At 39.2% G+C, this 24,203-nt stretch overlaps 1 protein-coding gene across 2 annotated transcripts in view; it reads left to right on the top strand.

The window, feature by feature from the left end:
- The window catches only part of rhbdl1 (rhomboid, veinlet-like 1 (Drosophila)), a 51,487-nt gene that overhangs the window by 15,294 nt on the left and 11,990 nt on the right, over positions 1–24,203 (top strand). For both annotated transcript variants that reach the window (XM_020637632.2, XM_065949856.1), the window contains exons 3-5: positions 3,425–3,649; positions 5,195–5,343; positions 5,504–5,616. In XM_020637632.2, coding sequence (XP_020493288.1) covers positions 3,425–3,649; positions 5,195–5,343; positions 5,504–5,616 — 487 coding nt within the window. The remainder of the gene's footprint in view (positions 1–3,424; positions 3,650–5,194; positions 5,344–5,503; positions 5,617–24,203) is intronic.

The raw sequence follows: 24,203 nt of genomic DNA, 5'->3' as shown, positions 1-24,203 counted from the left end.
GTATTGCTCCAGTCGAGTGGTTGTACTGCTCCAGTCGAGTGGTTGTATTGCTCCAGTCGAGTGGTTGTACTGCTCCAGTCGAAATGTTTGTTGCAGTTTGTATACACAACATTGAAATTGGGCCGTTCTTGATATTAGCTGGTTTGAATTGCAGAAGCGTCCCAAGTCAACCAAAAACCTCTTAATACAGGCTGAGGACAGAATCTCTGCAGACGAGGTCACTACTAAACAAGTATGGAGGCCCATAAGGGATGATTGAGACAGGATTACTTTTGTATAAATCTATATTTTATTATTTAAGAAAAAGCTTCTGATTCCATCTTTAACCTGACCCTTCCCTCCTACAACTTTATCTCTTGATGACGCAACAATAAACCGGCATTGTGGGCCTATATTAAAGGCAGTGTTGGTAATTTTCTAAAACTAGCATGATTTAGAAAGTAGCATTCCCTCAGTGCTCCGTCTGCACCCACCCCCTCCCCCTCCCCTCTGTGCTCCCTCAAAAGCCATGCCCCCTCACTTACATGCACAAACACTGTTGCTCCAGAAGCGGACCTCAGCTCATGCTGTGAGTGTGGGCTAGTGCATGCATGGGATAAGAACGAGCAGGGAGACAGGGAGGTGTCTGATTGGTTCATCAGATTGGTACCTCGTGGCAGACCTTGGTCGAAGTTTTTACAGTCTTACAACTGCTACAGATGACAGATTTTCTTTGTTCCTTTTTCAGAGAACATGAGTTATTAATCTCTGTCAGGACCTAAAGACAATTTCAACCAAAATCTCAAGAAGTGGATCTCGAGAAAATTACCTACCCTACCTTTAATGCAAATATTGTGAATTAGTTCAACCGACATGTAATTCTTGTGTCGACTAGCAAGTGAAGAAATTAAATATTTTAGTTGCCTAATAAAAAAGAAATAAGATGTCTCAGGGTCACTGTCCATCAGTGGCCTCCAGAATCTGTTAATTGAACTCACACAGGCAGGCATCTCCTCCTCTCTTTTTAATGTCCCCCCTCTCCTCCTCTTCTTCTGCTTTCACGCCCTGCCTCAAGTATAGCTTAATTGCATTTTCCAGACTGATTTCCATACTCAATGTGTGAGAGCCAGCAGCGCTAGCTCAACATCGTTCTGGTTATCACTGTGCAACAGGCCCCTCCCACCACCACCAGTGTCAGAGTTCTAATAGTTACCACTTCCAGCTTTACTAAGAAATGACTTGCAACTATTTTCTTTTTTTCTCAAACAGTAGAGATGTGCAATCATCTCCTGACTTCTTCATTATTGTCCTATGTATTTACAGTCTTTGTTGTCCTGCAGTATATTTAGCTCATTAGCTTTTAAAGCTATTGACCCACAATTTCCTTCCCTAAGCCCCCTGCTGTGTCCACATATAATGAGTCTACAGGCAGCAGGAAAGAGATAATGAATCACATGCAGTGTACTTTAACAGTAGGTTGAACTGCCTACAGGCCCCCTGTTGAGTTTTCAGCTTCATATGAAGCTGCTAAATGTCTCAGGCTGCAATTATGAGAACGTATACATTATACTTACATATACGGCTGCTTTTGACTACATGCACTCTCTCTCGCTCTCTCTCTCTCGCTCTCTCTCTCCCTCTCCCTCTCTCTCTCCCTCTCTCTCCCTCTCTCTCTCTTAAGAAAGCTAATTTTCATAAAGTATCAGTATTGAGAGATAATTGCAAAGTGACTCATTTTGGCTCAAAGTGAGCTGTATTGTTTCAGCTACAGGACACTGCAGCATCTAGTAAAGCCACAGAGTTATCAGCCATCTTACCTGTGTAGCACGCTCCTTGCCTGTAAGAAAAATGCAGACATTGACTCTGAAGGACCCCGCCTGTGAGTACCTGTCTGTTTTTTTCAAAGGTTAACTCTGGCAGTAACAGGACCCCTCTGTGAACTGTCAAACAGCAGCATTAGGGTAGTTTTCATATAATCTGCTATTAAAGAACTTATCAAGAGTTGGTCCCGCTGGCCTGCAGGCGTCTGCACAGCTCTTGCTCACTAAGCAAACCTGGAGTCTGTGATAACACACTCCAACACATTCAAACACTCTCCCTAGTCCTTAACAAAGATTTGCTTTTCAAGGGCAAAATCACTTCAACAGTCTTTTGCAAAGATGACTGAGCTGCAATCAAGTAACACTCACATTGTGTGGAAATCAAAACCACTTAGATATGACTTAAGTTTCTTATCCACTTGAGTATTCAGTGTCTGCTCTGACATCTCTCTTGTGGCATAGAAGTGATCACCAGTTGTTAATATATTTATCATGGCTTTGATGTTAATGTTTCAATTGCTGCTGATATATAATATTAAAAAAACTGTGAATCATTATATTATCATATCATGTAAATGATAGAAGCAATCATTAGAGATGCATTATGGATTCAGGACTGTTTTATCTCCTTATATTTATTTGCCATTTTAGCACAGTGGTTATATTGCACATGACACGTCCCATGTACAGAGGCTATGGCCCTCAAAGTGGCGCCCCCTTGTTACATTCCCACCCTTTTCCATTTACTGCCCCTGTCACCCCCCACTGTCATCCCTGTTTCTACTCTGTCCACTATCCTCTCGACAAAGGCTTAAATCTGCATAATAATCCCTGGAATCCATCTTTTCTCACTCTGTCACACATAATTTAAAAATGCTGATTCATATATCATTCATATTCATATTTTTTTATGGACAGCAGTTCTCAGTGATTAGAGCTCATTTTCAATCTAAAAGAGATTTCCACTGATAAACAAATGCATAAAAGATGAGACATAAAAGAAAGTTGGTAAAAGTTGAGAAGTGGGGAGAGAATAGAAACATTTAGCTTGAATAAAATAACTAAGTGAAGCTTTCTTTAGACAACTAACCCGGCCCATCAAAGTAAAACTACATGCTGTCTCTTTTGTAATGTGTTTTGAACATTTTGGCTCCTCTTATTGGATTATCAGTCACACTGATGAGCTTCTCTTAGATCATATGAAAAGAATAGATTCTTCTTTACTGGTGTAAAGTGGTGATGAGCCACTCAACGTGAGAACTGAGGATTTCATCTCTCTTTAAAGATTCTGCAGTGAGCGATGGTGGGATCTGCTCCAACATGTCCGCTGTTCTTCAGATGCATCAGATGAGATTTTTTTACATGATGTAAAAAATATACATGTATTGTGTACCGGTTCTTTAAACTTACAACAACCTCTAAAAATGGTTTCTCATCTTTTCTACAAGCTTTGTTGTCATTTTGGAGAAACTGAGTTTACTAGTTGTTTCTGCTGCAGATAAATGAGATTGATGACTCTCACATCCAGCTTCTGTTTACTAATCAATATCCTTAATGTTTCATTTCAGTCCTCTTCAACACAGCCCTCCACACTCTCAAGAGTAATAATTTTTAATTTTTCTTAGATGAGCAGTAAGCGCTCCAGCAGTTTCCGACGGGCCATTGCTAATGGCCGCCGCACGCTGCAGAGGGAGATCCTGCTGGACGAGACGGGGCTGGGTCTGTACAAACGCTTTGTCCGCTATGTAGCCTACGAGATCCTGCCCTGTGAGACAGACCGGCGCTGGTACTTCCATCAGAACCGCCTGTGTCCCCCGCCAGTCTTCATAGCCATCGTCACCATTGTACAGGTGAGATTTGTGTGTGAGTGTGTGTGTGTGTGTGTGTGTGTGTGTGTGTGTGTGTGTGTGTGTGTGTGTGTGTGTGTGTGTGTGTGTGTGTGTGTGTGTGTGTGTGTGTGTGTGTGTGTGTGTGTGTGTGTGTGTGTGTGTAAATAATTAAAAGATTTCTGAAAACCAAACATAATTTTGAGCAGATACATTTCATGTCACACAAAAAATCTCAAAGTTTTTTGCAATGATCATTTTTATAAAATACAAAAAACATTTTCAAACATTTTAAAAATCAAATCATATTTCACCCAAAAAAAACACTAAGCACATTTAATAAATAACAACAGTTTTAAATGTTTAAAAACATTTAAAACATTTAAGTGATATTTCCCAAAAACATTTTATCACTCAAGATGTTTCACTGATCACAACATTTTCAAATAACACAAAAAAACTCCCAAACTGACCTGACATTGAAAAAAAAACTGTCGACACTCAAATGTCTTTTGAGAAATACAATATATTCACAAAACGTTTGTTAAAACACACATTTTGAAAGCACAACAAGCTTTCAATGTCAAAAGAAAAGAAAAGAAAAGAAAAGAAAAGAAAAGAAAAGAAAAGAAAGCTGTTGTAATGTGTGAATGTTTAGGTGAAATTTTTTCATTTGTTTTGACAGTCAGACTCACTCTAGATTGAAAAAGCAGCAGCATCTAATGTCTGACACTTGTGATTTTTTCTAAGACACTAAAAATATTCTACTGATACAGCCCATTGATTTGTATGGTTCTAAAACACATTTTGCCTACAGTGTTTTACTGGAGTGTGTGCTACTTACCCCTCACACAGAATGTTTGATACTCCTCTGCTCTTTGATCACGCACATTTTCTGTGAGCTCGGTATGAGCTGGTAACCCAATTGGGAGTCGGGGGGTTTAGTGGGTGCATTTAAAGCCATTCCTCTGAGCCGAACCCCTCAGCCACCCTGCATGCAGACACCACATTAGAACTTAGAAACCAGGTCAGTGAGCACCACGGCCACCGTATGGGAATTAAATGACCTATTATGCTGGGGAAAAAAGAATAACACAAACGCTCTAACAGACCACCGCTGAATGGTTGCGGGATTAAGCAGGAAAATAAGCTACAGCCCGTTAACAAAACGTCAACCTTTTGGTCGTCATCATTCTGCAGGGAGAAAGCCAAGTGCTCTCATAATACCTCCAAACGGCAATGAGAGGTCCGTAATGACAATCGAGGGAGTGATGATAACGGTTCACATCCATTTTAATTCACACAGACAATGAGTCATTTATTCTATGAAAAGAAATTAATGGAATTGAACCAGATGTGGCGTTTTTCTTTCTGCAGGCGGTAATTGTCTCCACAAGTCTTAATAAGCATCAGCTGAGGAAACAGAAAGAGAAGAAAAACGTCACACGTCTTTCAGAACCCACAATGGCTTTTGTTTTTGCTGCAGAATTTCCAGCTTTGTACGAGCAGTGTGCAGAGAGAGAGAGAGAGAGCAGGAAGTGATGGTTTTATTTTCTGTGTCCATCACAGATCATCGTGTTCATGTGCTACGGGATCATGCTGAACAAGTGGGTGCTGCAGACCTACCAGCCGGACTTCATGAAGAGCCCTCTGGTCTATCATCCCGGTCACCGAGCACAAGTGTGGCGCTTCTTCAGCTACATGTTCATGCACGTTGGGTATGTTCACTATTCTCCTTTTACCTGCATGTTTTTTTTTTTTTTTTTTTTGCAGGATTGGGTCACTTTGAATGTGATTAGTTGTTGCAGGTGATGTAGATCTAGGAAATGTAAAAAGATATCAAATGCTGTCTGTTGAGAGTGTTTTTCTCTTTGTCAGTTTGGAGCAGCTGGGGTTCAACGCTTTACTGCAGCTGATGATTGGCGTTCCTTTGGAAATGGTCCACGGCATCCTACGGATAAGTCTGCTCTACATGGCAGGAGTGCTGGCCGGTGAGTGACTTCTCAAATCAGAATCAGAATCAACTTTGTTGGCCAGGTATGCTTAAACACACAAGGAATTTTACTTTGGTAAACTGTGCTCTCTTTGTACAAAGGTATAATATTAAATATCAACAATAAACACAAAAATAAACAAATAAGCAAAGGCTAATAGAGAACAAACATGGAACAAACCCAATAACGTATTTTTGTAGGCCAACCCGGAAGTAGCATCTCCATGGGGTCTAAGGAGAATTCTCCTATGGGATGTTTTCATTGGATTTTGGATCATTGCAGAAAATAAGCTCTGTGTCAAACACACGTTTCTGAAGCGTAGGCGTTTTGTTCAGCAGGATAATCTTCACAGATGAACACCATTTTTATGATGTTTGAAGAGTTAATGCAGCCGACAGAAGTACAAAGCTAACGTTATGGTACAAGCTAACTACACCACGGTCGGATGATTGTGACGTCACTACCGTTATGCTTCAGACGATCTCTGATAAACTAATCCACCTAGCTTAATAAATAGTTTACTAACATAATATTCACCTTAACCTAAAGATTAAACCTACAGGAGACATCTCAGACTAGTGAGAGAGTTCCCGCCCTCTGTGTCCGGTGTGATGACGTTTAATATCCCCGACAACCACTGTAGTCACATTTAGCCACTTGTTAGCAACGAAATGTAAAAACTTCAAAATTCACAAGTGTGGGTATTACCTAACATAGTTTATGTGGTCTAACAAAACACCAACATCTCTTAAGCTTGTGTTAACCACAGACCTTATTTCAGGCGTCTAACCACAAACCCATTCAAAATCCCCGTTGACTTTTAGACGTTAGACCCCATGGTGCTACAATGCTAACTGACTTCCGGGTTTTAGGACTCATTCCTGCAGCGCCCTATATCTACAAGGCTAAATAAGATAATAGTGCAGTGGTGAGTAGGTGAGTGGGGCTGATGGTGCCATCAGAAAGACTAAGCGTAGGTAGGGCTGCATAGTTAATCATAATTTCATTTTGATCGGAATAGAAGAAAAAGATTAACTTCATTAAACCCATGAGGGGACATTTAATTTTAAACTCTCATTTGCTGAAATACACACACACACACACACACACACACACACACACACACACACACACACACACACACACACACACACACACATGCACACGCACACATTGGGCCGGACTAGAACCAGCAGCCCTTCATTTCCAAAGCAAAGTCCAAACAGACCAAGCGTCTGCTGCCCCAATATGAGCATTTACATAAACACTGAATGAAAGTTTGCTTGTTTGTTTGCTCTGTAGCGGTGAGGTTGTTGGTTTAGTTCCAACACTGTCAGTACAGTCTATCAATCATGGGAAAGTCTTGTTTGTTTTTGTTTCTGTACTCCATCATTTATCACCATCACAGCCTTGTTATCGTTTCATATTTGTTGTATAGCTTGCTGTCTTCACTGACCCTGAATAAGTAACACTCTGACATCAAGGCATTTCCTGTTTGATGGCTTTGATAAGTTCGACCCGGCTGTTGGCCGAGACCTTTGAAAAGATCCAAGTCAGCCGAGCGTAAGTGCTGGAATGACTCACCGAGCCTGGAGGTCAGGCCGAAGCACTCCAGTCTTTGTTGACGAGAAACCTCATTAACTTTCTTCCTCGCCCTCCACCAGTTTGGAGATTGGAAAATTTAAAATCCACACTGATGTTTGGAAGAGGTTTCTCATTGCAGTCTTTTTTGCTGTTGATACTGTTGGTATTTTCAGAAGTCATATCAACGCTCCGTCATAAACCTCTATTCCCTTTCATCTTAACAAGGAACAAATTACTGTCTTGGATCTTGTAAATCTCCTGCTAACCATTATATTTGATAACAGTGGAGAGTCTGTTTCATATTGAGTGCTTTTCCATTTTTTGTGAAATAATTTTCAGCCTTCTCGTCAATGTCACCAAAAATCTAAAGCATTTTTTCTTTTCCTGTCCTCTCTTTGCTCATCCTGTAATAACATGAAGTGAAAGCAGCAAAAAAATCTCCTTGTGCCCTATTAAAATCTTAACTCTACACACGCTTTCTCACATGCATACACACTCTTACTACTCGTAAATTATTGCAGCCTTGAATTATTTTCACAGTGATGACAGAGAGAGGGAGTGAGCGAGGGAGCGCAGGACTTGGAGTAGAGAAAATGGGAGAGTAATGCAGAGTTGATCTCTGTGGGATTGGCCTTAGTGCAAGTTGAGATGCTGTTTGGAGATTTAAGTTGCAGCCTGATTCCAAAACAAGGCAGAAGCAGAGAGGAGATGGTGATATCTGTACCTCCAGAGTTATTACAACATTTACACCTGAGTCACATTGTGGTGATAAAAAATGTGATTTGTTGAGCAAAAGTTGAATTGAGTGCATTAAACTGTTTGGTATTGAATTTAAGATTTGAAGAAAAACTAACCAATGAGGAAAAGAGGAAGAAATCAACTGAATTCTGGGAAGAGCAGAACTGTCTCATGGTCTCAAGATGATGAACGACTTTAAGCTCCACAATTACTCCGTCCTCTGATCCTGGAGCTGAAATTGGAGCTGTGCTGTTGTGATTTATTGGAAAGAAAGCAGCTGGAGAAGTTCACCTGGACTCTTTGTGGAATTTTGGAGTGGTCGGTAACTGTTTATGACAGTTTTCCAGGGTTAATGACAACAGACAAGTCCGCTCAGTAGGAGGTAGAGACATGACCACAAGGCCACAAAGCTGGCTTGAACAAAATAAGACGTTTTCACAAAGCACTCATGTGGCTGTTGCTTGATTGCCTTGTTGTTTTATACTTTATAAATTGGTTGTTCTAACTAAGCGTAAACATAGGCTGTGGATAAATTAAGCAGATGCCAAAGAGAAAATCCTGCAGTGTCCGCTTGAGGCTGACTGCAGAAGAACTGGAAGTAAAACAAAAAAGCCCTTTTTACATCAGAAATGAAAATGTTTACAGCCTGGTTCAAAAAAGCTAAATTGATTGATTAGCTCATGTCTCGATAGCGGAAACTGTACAGGGAGTGTATAAAGACTCAATTTTTTCATAATTAAACCGTTTTGATTTCAGAAGGAAAAGTGTTATTCACAATAAGATGCATAGCTGACCTGATTGACAGGTGGGCAGGTCCTAGGGTTAACCCTCTACAGCTCACAGTTTACCTCTCCAAAAACTTCATACTTAATACTATAAAAAAAAAGTGGACTGCATATATGTCCTCAGGATAAATATGTAAAGGTTTATCAAGAGGCTTTAAACCCCCCTCAACTCTCAGCCTGTCGTTAGTTTGACTGTAAGTCAGGTTGAGAGAACATTTCCAACATGGCGACCGCCATCAACGGGACTCCAGCGCCCCCTGTAGTTACACATGGGTAATGTCACTCAGGCTTGTTCACACAGGGATTAATATTTACAGTCTATGTAACTGTTTCTTTAATGACAGCAGACTATTTCTGAGTTTGCTTTACAGCTCACAGCTTTGATGGACATGTTGTGTTTATGTGTGGTCTTTAGATTATGTTGGCTCTGTAGTTGTACAGTAGCTTACAAAGGAAATCAAAATGTAGAAAATACTTTCAGATGGGTAAATCGATGTATAAGTGTGCTTACACCATTTACTCTTCTTTTTAGAAGAATGTGTGTGTCAATGTGTGTGTGCAGGCATACTTTGGTTGTTCTCGTTTAACGCAGCCTTTTAGTAGCCTTATCAATTGTTAGTGATGTTAGAAATTGCCCTTTGCTTTATATCACTTAGTGAAACTCTTATTCCTCTTCTCCTGTTTAGTCGCCCATGGCTGTCTCATGTTTATATTCATGCAGCCGTTAACAGCTCATGAGTTCAATCATGTCAGCTGTTTGCTAACACGCATGCTGCTGGTTATTTTTGTGCATCAGTGGAGCTTTCAGGTTGTAGCTAAAAACTTAGTGGGTGTGTTTATGGAGCAACATACTGCAGGTGTTGTGCCTCTCTGTGTTTGTGCCTTAACACATTCAATTCTTCTCCTCAGGGCTTGGATCTAAAACCAAAAGAAAAATGTTTTCCCCTTTTGAATATAACTCAAATACTGGAGTATACAAGTATACAACTGTCTCACAGGTGTACAGTAAATATCAAATATACATGAAAACAAATGCAGTAAATCACATGAATTAGCTGCACAGTGTTCAAGGTTTTAATGGGATAGACCACATGGTGTTAAATGCACATCTGTAAACCTTGGAAATTGCCTCATTTGGACTCATCTCCCTTGTTCTAGTGCACTCTGAAGAGAAGATATGACATTGAACAGTGTGTTCTCGTATGAGTGCTGACAAAGGGAATAATTCTGAAATAATTTTCTAACATCACGTTCAGACCACCCTGGTCCTTGTCCTTGCACACGTTGCATCCACTCAGTAATCTCCCCCGGCTCTGCTGCACTGAAAGTAGCACAAGAGCCCCCACTGTAAAAAATGAACAGTCAGAATATCAGACTGTATGGATGAGGTGAATGAAAATGTTGAGTCATTTCAGCTCATCTCTCCTCACTAAAGAACAGAAAGAGAGTTTATTTTATCCACTTTCCTCTCCTGGGACTCTTTCCCTCGAGCAGCTCGTTCTCCTGCTTCGGCACGACAACAGGTACCAGAACACCTTGTTTCTCCCTCTGAGCCCCGCACGAGCCTTAGGGTGTCTACCTCCTCGTAACATTTCACAACTCAGACAACCCGAGTCTCAAAGCAGCTTCTTGTAACAGAAAGCTTGAGTAAGGGCTTGGTGTTGACATACTGTACGATGATGCCTATCAAAGATGATTCTGCAACCTTTCATGTGACAAAACAAAGACCTGGGGCTAAACTTTGGATCTTCAGATTTTCATTGAAATAACAACAGCAGAGACAAGATTTGTGACTGGCTTCACATTTTATTGTTGAGAATAAAAAGTTTTACAACAGTTTCATTATTCAAATATACCCATTTCACATAATACTCACATTATAGTGTTTGGAAAAAGTGTGCACTTCATGTGTTGACTAAGACTTAAATTAAAGGTAAACATCTTGAGTAAGAACTTAGGTCTTCATTAACACATATATTCAAGTGGTGATTCATAGAGAAACTGCAATATCAAGCAAGTGCTGACTTTGACATTCTGTTAAGCTTATGCTTACAAAAGCTTAAGGATGGTTTGATTTATTATATGCATTTTAGTAAAGTGGTTAATCATTGTTAAATACATATAGCTGTGTAAATCAATATAAACCTTGAGTGATCGCCCTAAAGATAAATATATCTTTTCTGGGGGTCGTAGGGGAATTTTCCTGGCGAAGGAGCAGGTCCAGGTTTTTCGCCCTTAATTATATTGATTGATGGACATTGATGACTATTGTAGTAATGATGTGTTGATCTGTTATTAATTGTGGGTTTGCTAACCCCCATAGGGGGGGGTTATGTTGTAGTTTGAAAGATTGAAGAATAACAGAAACACACAATCTGGACAGCAACAGGCACAAACCAACAGTTATCTAACCTCTGAATATAGCCAAGTCACAAGGTCATGTTCTGATATTCGCACACACATACCCACCCACCCTCTCCTGGTAATAGACCAGTTGTCTGTCCAAGAAACTTCTACGACATGGTCTTTATATAGCACACATGTTGTAATTGCCCAGCGTGATGATTGGGATGTTATAAAAGAAATAAACAGAACCTTGATTCACAAGCCATAGTCTCTCTGTCTGGTTGTTCAAGAGCATTTACTCTTCTACAAAGCATGCAGGAAACGGGTTTAATTCTCCCATTCAGGGAAAACAAAGATTTATAGTGGGTCTTGTTTCCATTGTTCAGGCTTGTTCTGTGTCCTTCAATTCTGTTCTTTCTGTTAGCTGTTACAGGAAAAATAACCTTTTATTCTTATATCTTCATTGCCTTTGTCTTGTTTTATTTTTTCTTTCCATGAGTTTCATGTGGGACGGCGTCACATGCTTAGGATGCACTGAGCCAAATCATGACATTTAATTTGCATTGCGTGTCTCCAGATGGGCATTTCTAAAAAACAAATATGTGCATGGAGAAATAAAAAACACAATGAGAAGACAATAAAAATATTTAAAAAAACAGACAACACAATAGAAGACAAGAATGATAATAAAAATGAATGACCCAGTTCTGTAATAATAAAGCACTAAGAGGGGACCATAATGCGTAATGAGCACATTCACTTCAGAAACTTGACAAACACTCTGCTGCTAATAAGGCTTGTAACTGATGTTTCCTCTCATTATTGATTAAACTCACACTTGTTATCCTCTTCTTTGAGCTGGAAGCAGAAATTATTTATATCTTTTTTTTTGTCTTACTTTTTTTTTTCCAAATAAAGAAAGAGCTGAGAGGAAGAGCTGCTGTTTTTGTTCTTGTCATCACCTTAACAATCATTTGTTTCTGTGGCTAACACTGGGATACTTTGACTCAAATTAAGATCATAATGCAGGACTTTGAACAGTAACGCTGTTTTATTTATTTTATGTACTAAAGTGTTGTTACTGCTTTTGTGGAAATGTATTCAAATATTTCATCCACAACTGTATCCAGATGAATAAGTGTTAAAAACGCATTCTACGTATGCACCTGAGTAACTGAAATAAAAACTCTGAGGGGTGTGGGTGATGACTTTTAAGAGTTTTTCTTTTTTTTTTATACTTAATTTTTCATTTTTGTTTTACAAGAAACACAGAACAAGTGAGGACTAAAGCAAGACAGTATGAATAAGATCAAATACAAGAATGTAAAAGGCACAGGTACAGTACTTAATGGATGGTACATTCTAATGAAACAATATATATTTATGAGTCTTTATCTTTGTATAAATCCTATTTTCTCCAATATTCTTCTCCCTTCTCCTTTTGAAGTCGCAGGACAAAAGTCATTTTTTCCATAAAGCTGATGGAATTCACAATGTTCCTCAAAAGTCTCATGGTAGGAGGGTTACTTTTAAGAGTTTGAGGATCATCTTGCCCGTCTATTTAAGCCTTGTGTGTAAATCATAAGAGGATGATTTACTCCCCCTTATGTCCAGGATCCTTAACAAACAACATAATCTTTACTGACCCGACCCTCCATTGTATTAGTATTTGAAATAGACTTTTGTTCTGATGTTCTCTGTGGCCTGTTGGGAAATCGTAATGAAAATATGACAAATGTCAGTTTAACCTTAATGTTGCAAGCTAGTTGATGTTGTTGTTGCTTGAACACAGCACGCAAAGTTGCATGTGACGTTGAATCTTTCAGGGGTTGATGGATGTTGTTGTTATGTGAGGCTGGAAAGCAGCAGCGTGTCGGCTTTCTGCAGACTCGCTCTAGTGTCGGTCCTGATTCAGCCTGATGATGATTGTTCCTGCATTTCAGGATAATGAAAGCCCAATCATGCTTTAAGTGACTAGACTAGGGGCGGCAGTAGCTCAGTCTGTAGGGACTTGGGTTGGGAATCGGAGGGTCACTGGCTCAAGTCACGGCACGGACCCCCCCACCCGCTCAGAAGCGCCCACTGTGGGCAGCCCCCTCACTCTGAAACCTCTCCATTAATGCATGTCCATCGCATCCTGTTTGTGCATGTGTGTGTATTTCAGCCTATGTTTGTGTAGCATGTTAACTAGACAGAGTGTAAAAATGAATTTCCCCTCACGGGATCAATAAAGTATACATTATTATTATTAGAAGTATTCAGGCTTTATTTTTTTGTAACACCTTTATTTTCATTATTTCCACTTTCCTGTCACAAAGCTGATTAATACCCAGAAGAATGGGGACTACACATATTCCATCAGGATAAATATGTTGAAGTAGCTGCCAGTGAAACCAGGGACCTAAGTAAAGGCAGATATCCTTATCGATGATGTGCAATATTTGGTCAGGCTCTGCAAGTTATTCTACTCCATGAAGACCCCAATCATCAAGATTAAAATTTTAAAAAAATCAATAATTGTTAAACTCTGTGACAGATGTTTGAGGTTTGATTTGCAGGTTTTTGTATGTATGCAAGTTGAATTCAAATAAGATTGATTAATATATAGATGACGAGTGAGGAGTGAAGTGTAAAAATATATTTCAGACCTTAGAGAGACGGTGGTATGTCACGAGATCATGACTCGAAGTCCAATGAATAACTTTTATTTCTCAGAGGATCCCTCTCTTCTTAAACTGAAGTGAGTTTAAAAGTGTGTTTAAGCTCGGTGACAAACTTAAAGGTCCTGAGAGAAACTTGTTTTGTTTTTGGCGCCCCCATGTGGAAAAATCATTACATCATATGTATTTGCTGATCCTGTACTGTAAATGCAATTTTGACCATAAATGATATCATCCTGCTGCCTTTTAACAGTCAGAGAGATTACTTGTGAATGTGTGTTACTGTAGCGGTAAATAAACAACTGCCTCGTGGCAGCGTTTACAAGCATTCAAAAAAAACAATATAGAAAAATAGTGGTCGTAAACAGGCGCCACTATTGACCTGTTTAATTTACAGTCAAAAATTCCCCACAGGAGCTTTAAAAGTAGACTTTGAGTTGAAGTTTGTCCTGCTGAACAAAGTTTGACTTTGAGAAGATTTTTGTGAGATGGTTTTTTTTTGTAAATGGAAGTTTCTTTCTCAGAGTCTCACCTTCACACTGCATCAGCAGCATCAGCATCCAAACTGAGTTAATGAGGGAACAGATTGAGATAAAGAGACAAAAGAGGAGAAAGGACGCTGTGAAAAAAAAATGGATAAATAACTCTGAATGCCGGAGGGCTGTGATTCAGTCTGAGCCTCTCATTCTTTGTTTCTGACTCACGTCGATCGCTGGTGTAGAGGCGTTTAATGAGGCTCTGATTTGGTTTGCTCGAGGTGAATATGGGAGGGTTTGTAGAGGAATGGGGAGGGATTATTAGGACTGCCAGAGTTTTCATTGTGTTTCTAATGATAGCTGAATACAAATTATTTCTTTAACCGCCTGTTCGAGGAATATTTGGCTGTGACCCAGCGAGAGTATCAGACAGTCAGCTTTGTGTCCTTTCAGCCATCTCGGCCCCAGGCGGCTTCATGTGGACAAACCTCAGTATTGTTTGTAGTGCTGAAGAGTCTGGACCTGTGTCTCTGATGTTCTCCCATGGTGCTGAGCTGAGGACTCAGGGTGACCTTGGTGTGTTACAGAGGCTGCCAGTGTGATTATGGTAATTCCCCCCCCCCCCCCAATCCCTCCACACACTCAACTCTTCTGAGGTGACATGGATCTCACATCTTTTACAAACGCCCCCCTGCAGCCTCCCTGAAAACTACACTGATGAATGACAAATATATCTGGCCAGGGCCCCACTGTGTTTATGTGCATCTATTAGCATATTCCCCATGAAGCCAATCCAGGACAGCAACATTTAATATGACACTGCTGGAGTCAGAGAGGAGCTTCTTCTCCTGCTCAGTTTACATTAGGAGTTTCTTTGGAGGATATTTTTAAACTTCTCAGATGAAGTCATCACGCACCTTTATCCATTGTATGTCTTTGTAACCCTGAGCACAGGAGATGATCATTTTGATTGAGATGTTGGATTTCCATTCATGACCAGCTATGAGCCGAAAAAGTCGTGAGCGGTAACTTTTTCTGTATGCTCGTCAATTTCCCAATTTTGTCTCTTTGCCTCTTGACTTGTGCTTGTATACTTACTCACACTCGTCCTGAACAGATGATGATGATTAGACTTTTCCTTTGCTGCCTCCTCTCAGCAGCTCCGAGGATGGGACTTGTGGAGGACTATTGATTTTCTCTGAGGCCCCTGGGGATCTAGTGTAGCATAAATATTATCATATATCCAAACCCGCCCAAGTTGCAAATTTAGACGGGGCTGAAAACTATCAGGATGAAAAGAATCAATCTCTTAAAGGGATACTTCACCTATTGAAACATGAATCTGTATTGACATTTGGTCATATATGTAGTAGAATTGTGAAATACATTTTGAAGTTGGTGCCTTCTTGTCCAAGAAAAGACAGAAAGTGTCTTTTTGGCTCATGTGGATAAAAGACACCAAATCCCAGAATGCACAGCACCGCAGGCCACTCCCACTAAGGTCCTTTAGTTCGTTACAGTTTCTCCAAAATATACAGTATAGCAGTAGAAATATAGAAATAAAAACATTGACAGACATATTTACTTCAACACATAAGGACATTTCCTCAACTGATTCAGAGATTTCTTCCTGAATTGATCTTGGAAATTCCTGGGAGAAAACAGACTCTATGTCTGTGTCCATAGGCAAACAGTGAGAGCACCGACACTACCAGTCTGCCCCAGCTCGAGCCGGCCCGGGCTCCTCGTCCTCACCGGCGTCCAGCAATATAGCAATATAGCCGCAATATGGCGGACGTTAAGTTTAGATTCTGGGAGTGAGGTCCCATCCACTGATCTGTGATCGGTCTGTAGCTCAGTCGTAAAATATGAGGAACTAGCGTTGTAATTTCACACTGTTCACCGCATCAGCTTCCAATGACGCAAAAATCGTCATTTTGCGTCACTGGAAGATCCTTTTCAGACTCAGAAATACAAAGATTTCACATCTCAGGGGGAAATGAGGGAGAGATGCACGACCATTCAATAATACTACCAGGTTTCTAATGATACAAAGCTTAATGCAAATGGGTGAAGTATCCCTTTATGTGTTAAGAGCGGCCATGTTGGTAAACTCTGACACTGATGAACTGTTCAGGGCAGAGTTTGGCATTGACAGCACTGGAGTCATGTTCTTTTTGTGTTCCCTTTTCCTTGTTGGTTTTTTGTTTATGAAGACAAGAGAGGCTCTTTCTATGTCTGTGTTTCCCTTACTGAAGCTGTTCGTCTAACGATCCTCCCTGACTGCACTGAAGGTATCTCTCTTTGAGGTTGCTGTCAGTTTGGATGCTTCACGGCCACCTGACACTGCAGATAAATAAAAACTTTGCAGGCATCACATCATCTAAAGGGGTTTCTCTCCTCTGCCGCCTACGCTCCACCCGGGCACAGGGAGACGGATGGAGATGTTAGATTGGATGAGGACTGATTGCGAGTCACGCTGTTCCACTTTAAGGAAAGCATCAGCGACGGAGATGATATTTTTCTTATCTCTATCTGTCTGGATGACACAGAGGAGTCTCTCTCTTTCCCAGGTGGAATATCTTTAATATTCTGACAGCACTATTATAGATGAATTGAGGCTTTGAAATGGACGCTCTCTATTAAATGACATTTGAAGCTATCAGCCTTTCAAATAGACGACAAAGTAGTCAAAAGAGCAAATGACAGATGTTCTCCCTCTGGTTGTGTCACCTTGATACTTTGCTTATTCTTACTTTGAAAACTAAATAAATCATCTTTCAAAGTAAAAAAAAAAAAAACCTTCTTAATAAAGCATTAAAACTGTTACATGTTACTATTGATGTTTGCTTTTTTTACTATGTTTGAAATTACACAGAATCACAAATAATAAACTATTAAAGTCCACTTTTAGACTCAGATGTCTGATTCCGTTTTGTTTTTTTTATAAATACAAAACAGGGGAACCGCTCTATAGGCGCAGTAACGTTCAGTAAGTTGTTCTTTAGTGCTTTTTGACTTTCTTATATTGAGTTGTTTGTGTTGTGGTGTGTTTGAAGAAATCTGAAAAAAAGTCAGCATTATTTATCCCATTTATTTTTTTCAGTGTCTGAAATGTACTTAATATACTCCGCTTAAAAAGGTTGAGTAACACGAGAGGCCCTCATTAGATCATCTCTTATACCTGGTATCAAGATCATGACAGCACCATCTCAGTTTCTGTATTTGGTACCTTTTTCTAAGAGTGTTCAGATTGTCTTTTTCACAATTTGTTCCTATAGCAAGCTCGTTATAACGAGATCTTTTCTCATAATAACGAGCTCTTTTCTCATTATAACGAGATCTTTATCTCGTAATAACAAGATCTTTATCTCGTTATAACGAGATTTTTTCTCGTTATAACAAGAAACCAGGCAAAAAAAAAAATTCTCCACATGAATGCAATACGCTTCCGTAGCATTGTGTTGCTTGTGTGTGTCTTTATCAGAGAAAGGGTTTTAAAGGCATTCTTGAAACACTGTCTGTCCTACCAGTGATAAAGGTAGCAGGATGTCCACCTTTAACAGTCTGGACGATCTGAATAAACTTACAACAACAGCTATGGCTAAATATCCTTTTATCTGTTACTTAACAGTCATTGATATTTATTTGAGTGAAAAAACAATTAGATTTATTAAAGGCTTTATATGTGATTTTTCACACTTAATATAATATAAATCAAGTATATCCTCTGAAAATAACTCTGTGAGTCATGACTGTCTACAATGGGTGTAACACCCGAGTCCCACTGTCTGTGATGTTTTCAGAGTCCTATCTTCACTTTGTTTACATCGCCGGGACAGCCGGCTGACTCCTCCCCTCATGTATAAAAGTTGTTTAATTGAGGGACTAGAGAAAAGAAGAATAACATACTGTACTCACTGCTTAACTGTGTTTCTAGATCACGCTCATTTCAGGTAAATTTACATGCAGTGTGAAGATACGACCATAATAAAGATTGCTAGCATTAGCATGCTAACACAACAATGCAGCGTGAGTTGTTTTGTTTTCTTGCTGGTGCTCCAGGGCGACATCTGCTGGATCAAAAAATCACATATAAAGCCTTTAATGATGAAATAAAACTGTACAGACATCTCCATCATGATCGGCTATTTCACTGATACAAGAGCCCAAAGTTTGTCTCTTATAATTGTTGCAGCAGAATATTCCAATTCTGACACAAAGAAAAAAGGGAGTTGTGATTTCATGATTGTGTCCTAAGTGTGTCTTCTATATCCTCCCTCACTCTCGCCATCACTCTCCCCCTCTTCTTATTTGTGCCTGGTAAATAAATCTGATCAGACATTTCCCCAGTTTATTAGCCGGCAGAGGCAGCCCTGTGACTGCAGTAGTGCTGACTGCAGCACATCTCTGTACGGCCACAAGATTGAATGCATACAGGATAAATCTGTCGGAGGCACGGCTGCACAAATAGAGCAGCTCCAATAATCCCACAGTAACAACATGTAGAGGTTTCCATTACTGATTACTGTCGACTGGTCTGAGCCTGATCGCTGCTTTTCTACTGCATAGTTTACGAGAACTAACCATTTCTAAATGGCTATCCTATTGGACAGAAATATAGCTTACAAATTTTCTCTTGACCAAATAGATTGACTGTGTCTTACCTTAAAGCTCATACAAATTAATAGATAAATCAATTAAAGCCCAGCACTGTGTTGCCAGATTGACTTTGCACCCAATACAGACGAGATCACCTGAATAAATTAATACATTGTCCTTTCATTGTCCTCTTAAGAGTAATTTATGGGCTGACCAAGCAGGAATTCCAACACAATGCATATTCATGTTGTCAGACATCCTTTAGTTTCCTAGGAAACATCACATTGTACTGTAGATATCTTTAAAAATAAGATGACACCAGTTACATCTTCTAACTCCTGACTGAAGTGTAGCTCTTAGAGACTTCGATGTGATATCTGTGTTTCAAAGGCGCTCTAATCAATATTTTTTACACACCAATGGTCAAGTGTTTGTGTAATGTGAAAGGGGTCGCATGTAGTCACAAACCCACAGGGAATTCCCCCTGACTCTGCAGTTTTAACGTCAGCTCTGTGGAGTTTTAAAGCTTTGTTCATCCCATGTTTTTGGTCAAAGGGCCGGCACCTCTACTGGTGTGGTCCAACACTTTCATCAGGCTTTGTTTACAGACACATGAGGGATAAACCTGATAAACCTGGTGCAGCTTACCTGTCCAGTGATGGACTGATGAGTATCATGGGGCATGCTTGAAGCTAAAGAGCCAGAAATTGTCTCAGGACTTGATAAAAACCAAACAGAGCTTAAAAAATAATCGTCTGAAGCTCATCTCCAAATGAGTGCTAATGCTCGTTCTATGTCAGTTAGACGGGTAAATAGTTATCAGCTGAAATGTTCCCAATGTGAAATTTATGAGAAAAAAGAAGGGCATTAGTGAAGTGATTATAAGGACTGTCAGGGCCTCTCCATATGTTTGTCCTTGTAGACATTTCAAAGCTCATTTAGCTGAAATCAATACCTACCAGAATCAGAATTAGAATCAGAATCAGGGTTTATTGCCAAGTACATTTACAGGAAGGAATTAGACTTGGTGTATTGGTGCTAAACAATTATACAGTATAAGAAGATATTACAATATATAAAATAGAATTTTAAAATGTAAAATGTAAAATATAAAATGTAAAATATAAAAAATAAAAAACACAAAATGTACAAAAAAGGTGGAGCTGTGCAGTGGACCATGAGATACCAGCATATATTGCTAAGCAAAAGTGTACTTAAGTGATTAACACCTTTTTCAAAATCATCCTCGTTGTTGACTGTAATTAAAGGACATAAATGACAACTTTATATGATTATTATCACCAAAAATTACGAAGCTTGTGTACTGCTAACAATTGGGAATTCCTGTGCTGTATGTTCCCTAAAGTTCTTTGTCACCAAGCTTTATCTGAGGCGTCTCCGGTCATTAAGAGTTTTTAACAGTTTCAAAAGAATTGAAGAGAATATTCTTAATAAAAACCTGCTTCAGCCACATTTCTCAGGGAACGCTAAGAGCTCCTGTGAGGAGCTTTTATCTGGTTATGAAACTGAAATGAATATTGATGCCTCTGTGTGACCTATAAAGCAAAAGAGACCATCAGGGACAAGACAGTTTCTATAAAGTATTTCATAAAGCCTCTAATAGCTGCCACAGTGTGGGAGTCAGACAAGACAGTTTACAGCACGATGAAGAAACAAAACCAGCAAAGAGATAAGAGGTACCAGCTTGTCCACTAAGAACACAAAGAGACACGCAGACTGAAAGTTTCTTCACAGGACCTTTTTTTTTAAATGTTTTTTATTGGTGATAAGGTGAACAAAAAGAAACAACAATATATAGACATGACAACTAAAGCGAGAACAAATAAACTAAGACAAATAAAAAAAATAAAAATAAAACGGACAAAATAGCAAAACATAAGCAAAGATACAGAGCAACAATACAGACAAATACTTTTAAATGAGATGAAAGTCAAGCAATGATTTTTATGTTCAGGTAATGTGTTAGAAAGGTGTGAAGGTGTTTGTGGCAGTGTAATGCATTGAAGTGCGGAACTTAGTGGGGAGTAGCGAGAAAACAAACAAAATTATAAATAAATGAAAAATATGAGTTAGAGAAAAAAAATGCTTGTGCTTATGAGCCGCTCCCAGACCCAGAGGAGGGTGCCGGTTCAATGCATTTCATCTCCTTGGTTTGGTTCTTCACAGGACCTTTTAATAGACTGTTAAAGTCAATGGTCAACAAACTCTGGAAAGCAGACGGTGAAGTGTCAGATTTGTATGTGTGCAGAGGCATATTTCCAAAATCCAGAGGATTTATACTTGCTCCCGTTGCTTTGCTCTGGCGCAGCCTCAACTGGAGTGGCTTTAGAGAGGCACAGCCTTAGGCACTGTCAAACCCTGGCCTTGGATCAGCTTAACATCCCTTGTCTGCACCTTATCCCAAAGTGACTGAAAATACAAAGTTGACCCATAGCTTAAGGGCAGCCTGCAGTAACAGTCATAGTGCATTTAGTGTGGTGTGACCGAGTGTGCACTGGGTATTAGACCGCAGCAGAAAGAGTATAGCCCTGAGTGTGTAGTTGACTAATACTCTACCATCATCTTTACGCTCTACACTGAAGTGTGCTGGTAGGTGTTTCAGGCTCACAGAGAGATTTGAGTATGTCGGTGACGATGGGTTCAGGATGGTTACAGTAAATAATCTGTGCATGAGTTGGAATATGTCACCTCGGTGCTGAAGTAATCGCACACCTCACGACTCAGCTTGTGCTGAGTGTAAGGATCCTAAATCTCAAATCCCCCTAAGCAGGAGAGCCTACATGACAGGCCTGTTTAATATTCACACTGTACAGAAGCAGAGGGGGGAGTGAGCAGTTTGTTTCCTCCCTGTGGAGCTTGTGTCTCTTCCTCTGAGCCAGAGGTCTCCGGTTGTCTCCTCTTCAATATCAGCAGATGGTGATGTCATATCCCCCACAAGTGTCTCACTGTTAGATTACATTAATCAAGAGACTATATGTAATGTGAAAAATGTCAATTTTTCTAATAAACATCCACAGAGGAAATAATCTGAGTCTGTCTTTCCCTTTGGCTAAAATCAAACTTGCTACTTTTTAATTGTTCTTCAACAATTTGACAGTGAACCGTTCCCACTGTTCTCTTAGCTGCTTTTTTAGTCCAAGCAGGAAGGACTTCATTTAGCACAATAAGACAGAAATGACACCCAGAAGTTGGTGGAGAAAAAAACAAACGATGACTTTCAAGAGGAGGTCAAAAGAAAAAAAAGCTTCATGTGATCAAATGTTCTTCTGGCCAGCTCGAAGTGTAAAGGCTCATGCTTGCTAGCATCTTGGAACCTGCCTTCCATCGTCTTACTACAATGTAGCCCCTGGAAGAAGTGATGGTTAACTTTTTGAGACGGCGAGAAAAAGAAGAAATGCCTGCATAAATAAATATAAAGTCAAAAGGCTTTGTCTTCTTCAGGAGATCATTTTCAAAAAAATGGTGGCCACACCCATATCAAAGGATTTGCAAACCAATAGGCTGATAGGCTCTCTGATGGCAGGTGTGGTTGAACATTCAAAAACAAAAAGTACAAATACATAGGAAGAATATTTCCATACTACAATAAATGGTTAAATAATTGTATGGCATTATTTCAAGTGTGCGAGCATAGCTTCTTTTTCTTGCTGCTGTTCTTGAATTGTCCTGCACCTATGTGATGTGCATATGACCAGTTTAACAAGCAGATAGCAATAAAGGGTTTCAGATCACGACTACCTTTTTTGTGCACTGCATTGTTCACAGTCCCTCGAGCAACTTGAGAAATGAGATTGGAGTTTGTTTTGAGAAAAAACATCTAAGAATGGATTATTAGCTGCACTTGTATACAGATTCTGTGTAGAATCTGTAAATAGAGATTTAGCATTTAACCACATCAACTTAATAAAAAGTCTGTCAATGTTTAATTTTAATTTTTAGTTATTCACACATGAATACATTTCAAATGTTCACGGGGATTCTTGATGAAGTGTCCAAAGTCCTTTAAGGTGAACGTTTTCTGGGATTGAAAAATAAAAATGTAGGAATATAAAGTAGCAGATGTTGACAAATACCTTTTTCACTAAACCTATCAATCCATCCCAATATCCATTACAAGAGATCAACCCCAATGTCAATTTACATTTGAAGTTGTTTGATATTGATTTTTGATGGAACTTTATTGTTTGACAAAGACAAAAAAAAAAGAAAGAAAGACAAGATACGAAGATACCACAACATCCAAGTACATACAGCCTTTTACTTTCACTTTCCTTATGCGTTATATCATTTCATATCACTGTATCAGCTTAGGATATCATTTTACCAAAAAAATAATATATTATATTTGGTAACCAGGCAGTACATGAAACTCGGGCAATAACAATTACAAAATGCCTTTTTTCTTGCCCATCTATAACATCTGGAGCTTTTATTTTTTTTATAACCTCCTAATCTCTTTTCCTTTTGTTTTGCAAAGTGGTGAATGAGAATTTCCTCTATGTCGCTCAAATTGCTATCGAGGATATCTTCCACACAGTAATTATTTTTAGCCATCTAAAACATGGGTTTATCAATTTTGAGTCCAATTATTTGTTCTAAACATCAAATTTCAATCTGTAATTTTTGTAATTAATTCACCAAAACATTGTATTATGCACTATGGTAGAAATAATGCATATTGCACCAAGAAAAAAGGGATTTACCACTAAATTCCACTTTTTTACCTACTGTATTAAATTTGATACAAACATTTTCTGTACGTTTTTACTATAAACTAAAATGCAAAAAATGAAGTAACTATAAGTTGCTTCAACAGAGTAAGTGCTCATTTTAAGATATTAGTAAATATTTATACAAAAATCTCACCATAAAGTCTTCAAAAAAGCAATATGCTGATAAGTATCAGATTGTATACAAAGGGGTTTTGAGCAAAGTTTTTACCATATGGGGATGCAATAGGTCTCAAATGTTTGTATCGAATATGATACCCACGGCATTATAGGGCTAAATCATAAAGGACTATTATATCTCATAGAATGGCAGTCTAAAACATTAACTCCACATTAGGGGTTATCATGGAAATAGTGTGCTCCCCTAACTTTAATTAACTACAATAGGTTAATTTAAAGACCCAATGGTGCAATAGGAAAGTGAGCCTGATCTGCTTATAAATTTTTGAGTTACTTTTTCGCACGTGCAATTTATTAAAGCGTGCTTGCGACAGAAAAATATTTTGTTCATGTCACCGCCCTGGCTCCGTAATATTGCCATAAGAAACCCCCGAATGAAACATCTTAATCTATCAATATTTCATCAATACGTCTCTAAGCTATGAACTGAAATAAAAAAAGAAGTGCAGACACTTTGTGAAG

This window comes from Labrus bergylta, chromosome 21 (assembly GCF_963930695.1).
Source record: "Labrus bergylta chromosome 21, fLabBer1.1, whole genome shotgun sequence".
Taxonomy (NCBI): domain Eukaryota; kingdom Metazoa; phylum Chordata; class Actinopteri; order Labriformes; family Labridae; genus Labrus; species Labrus bergylta.
The sequence above is the reverse complement of the archived record's forward strand: the minus strand, read 5'-3'. Positions and strand labels throughout refer to the sequence as shown.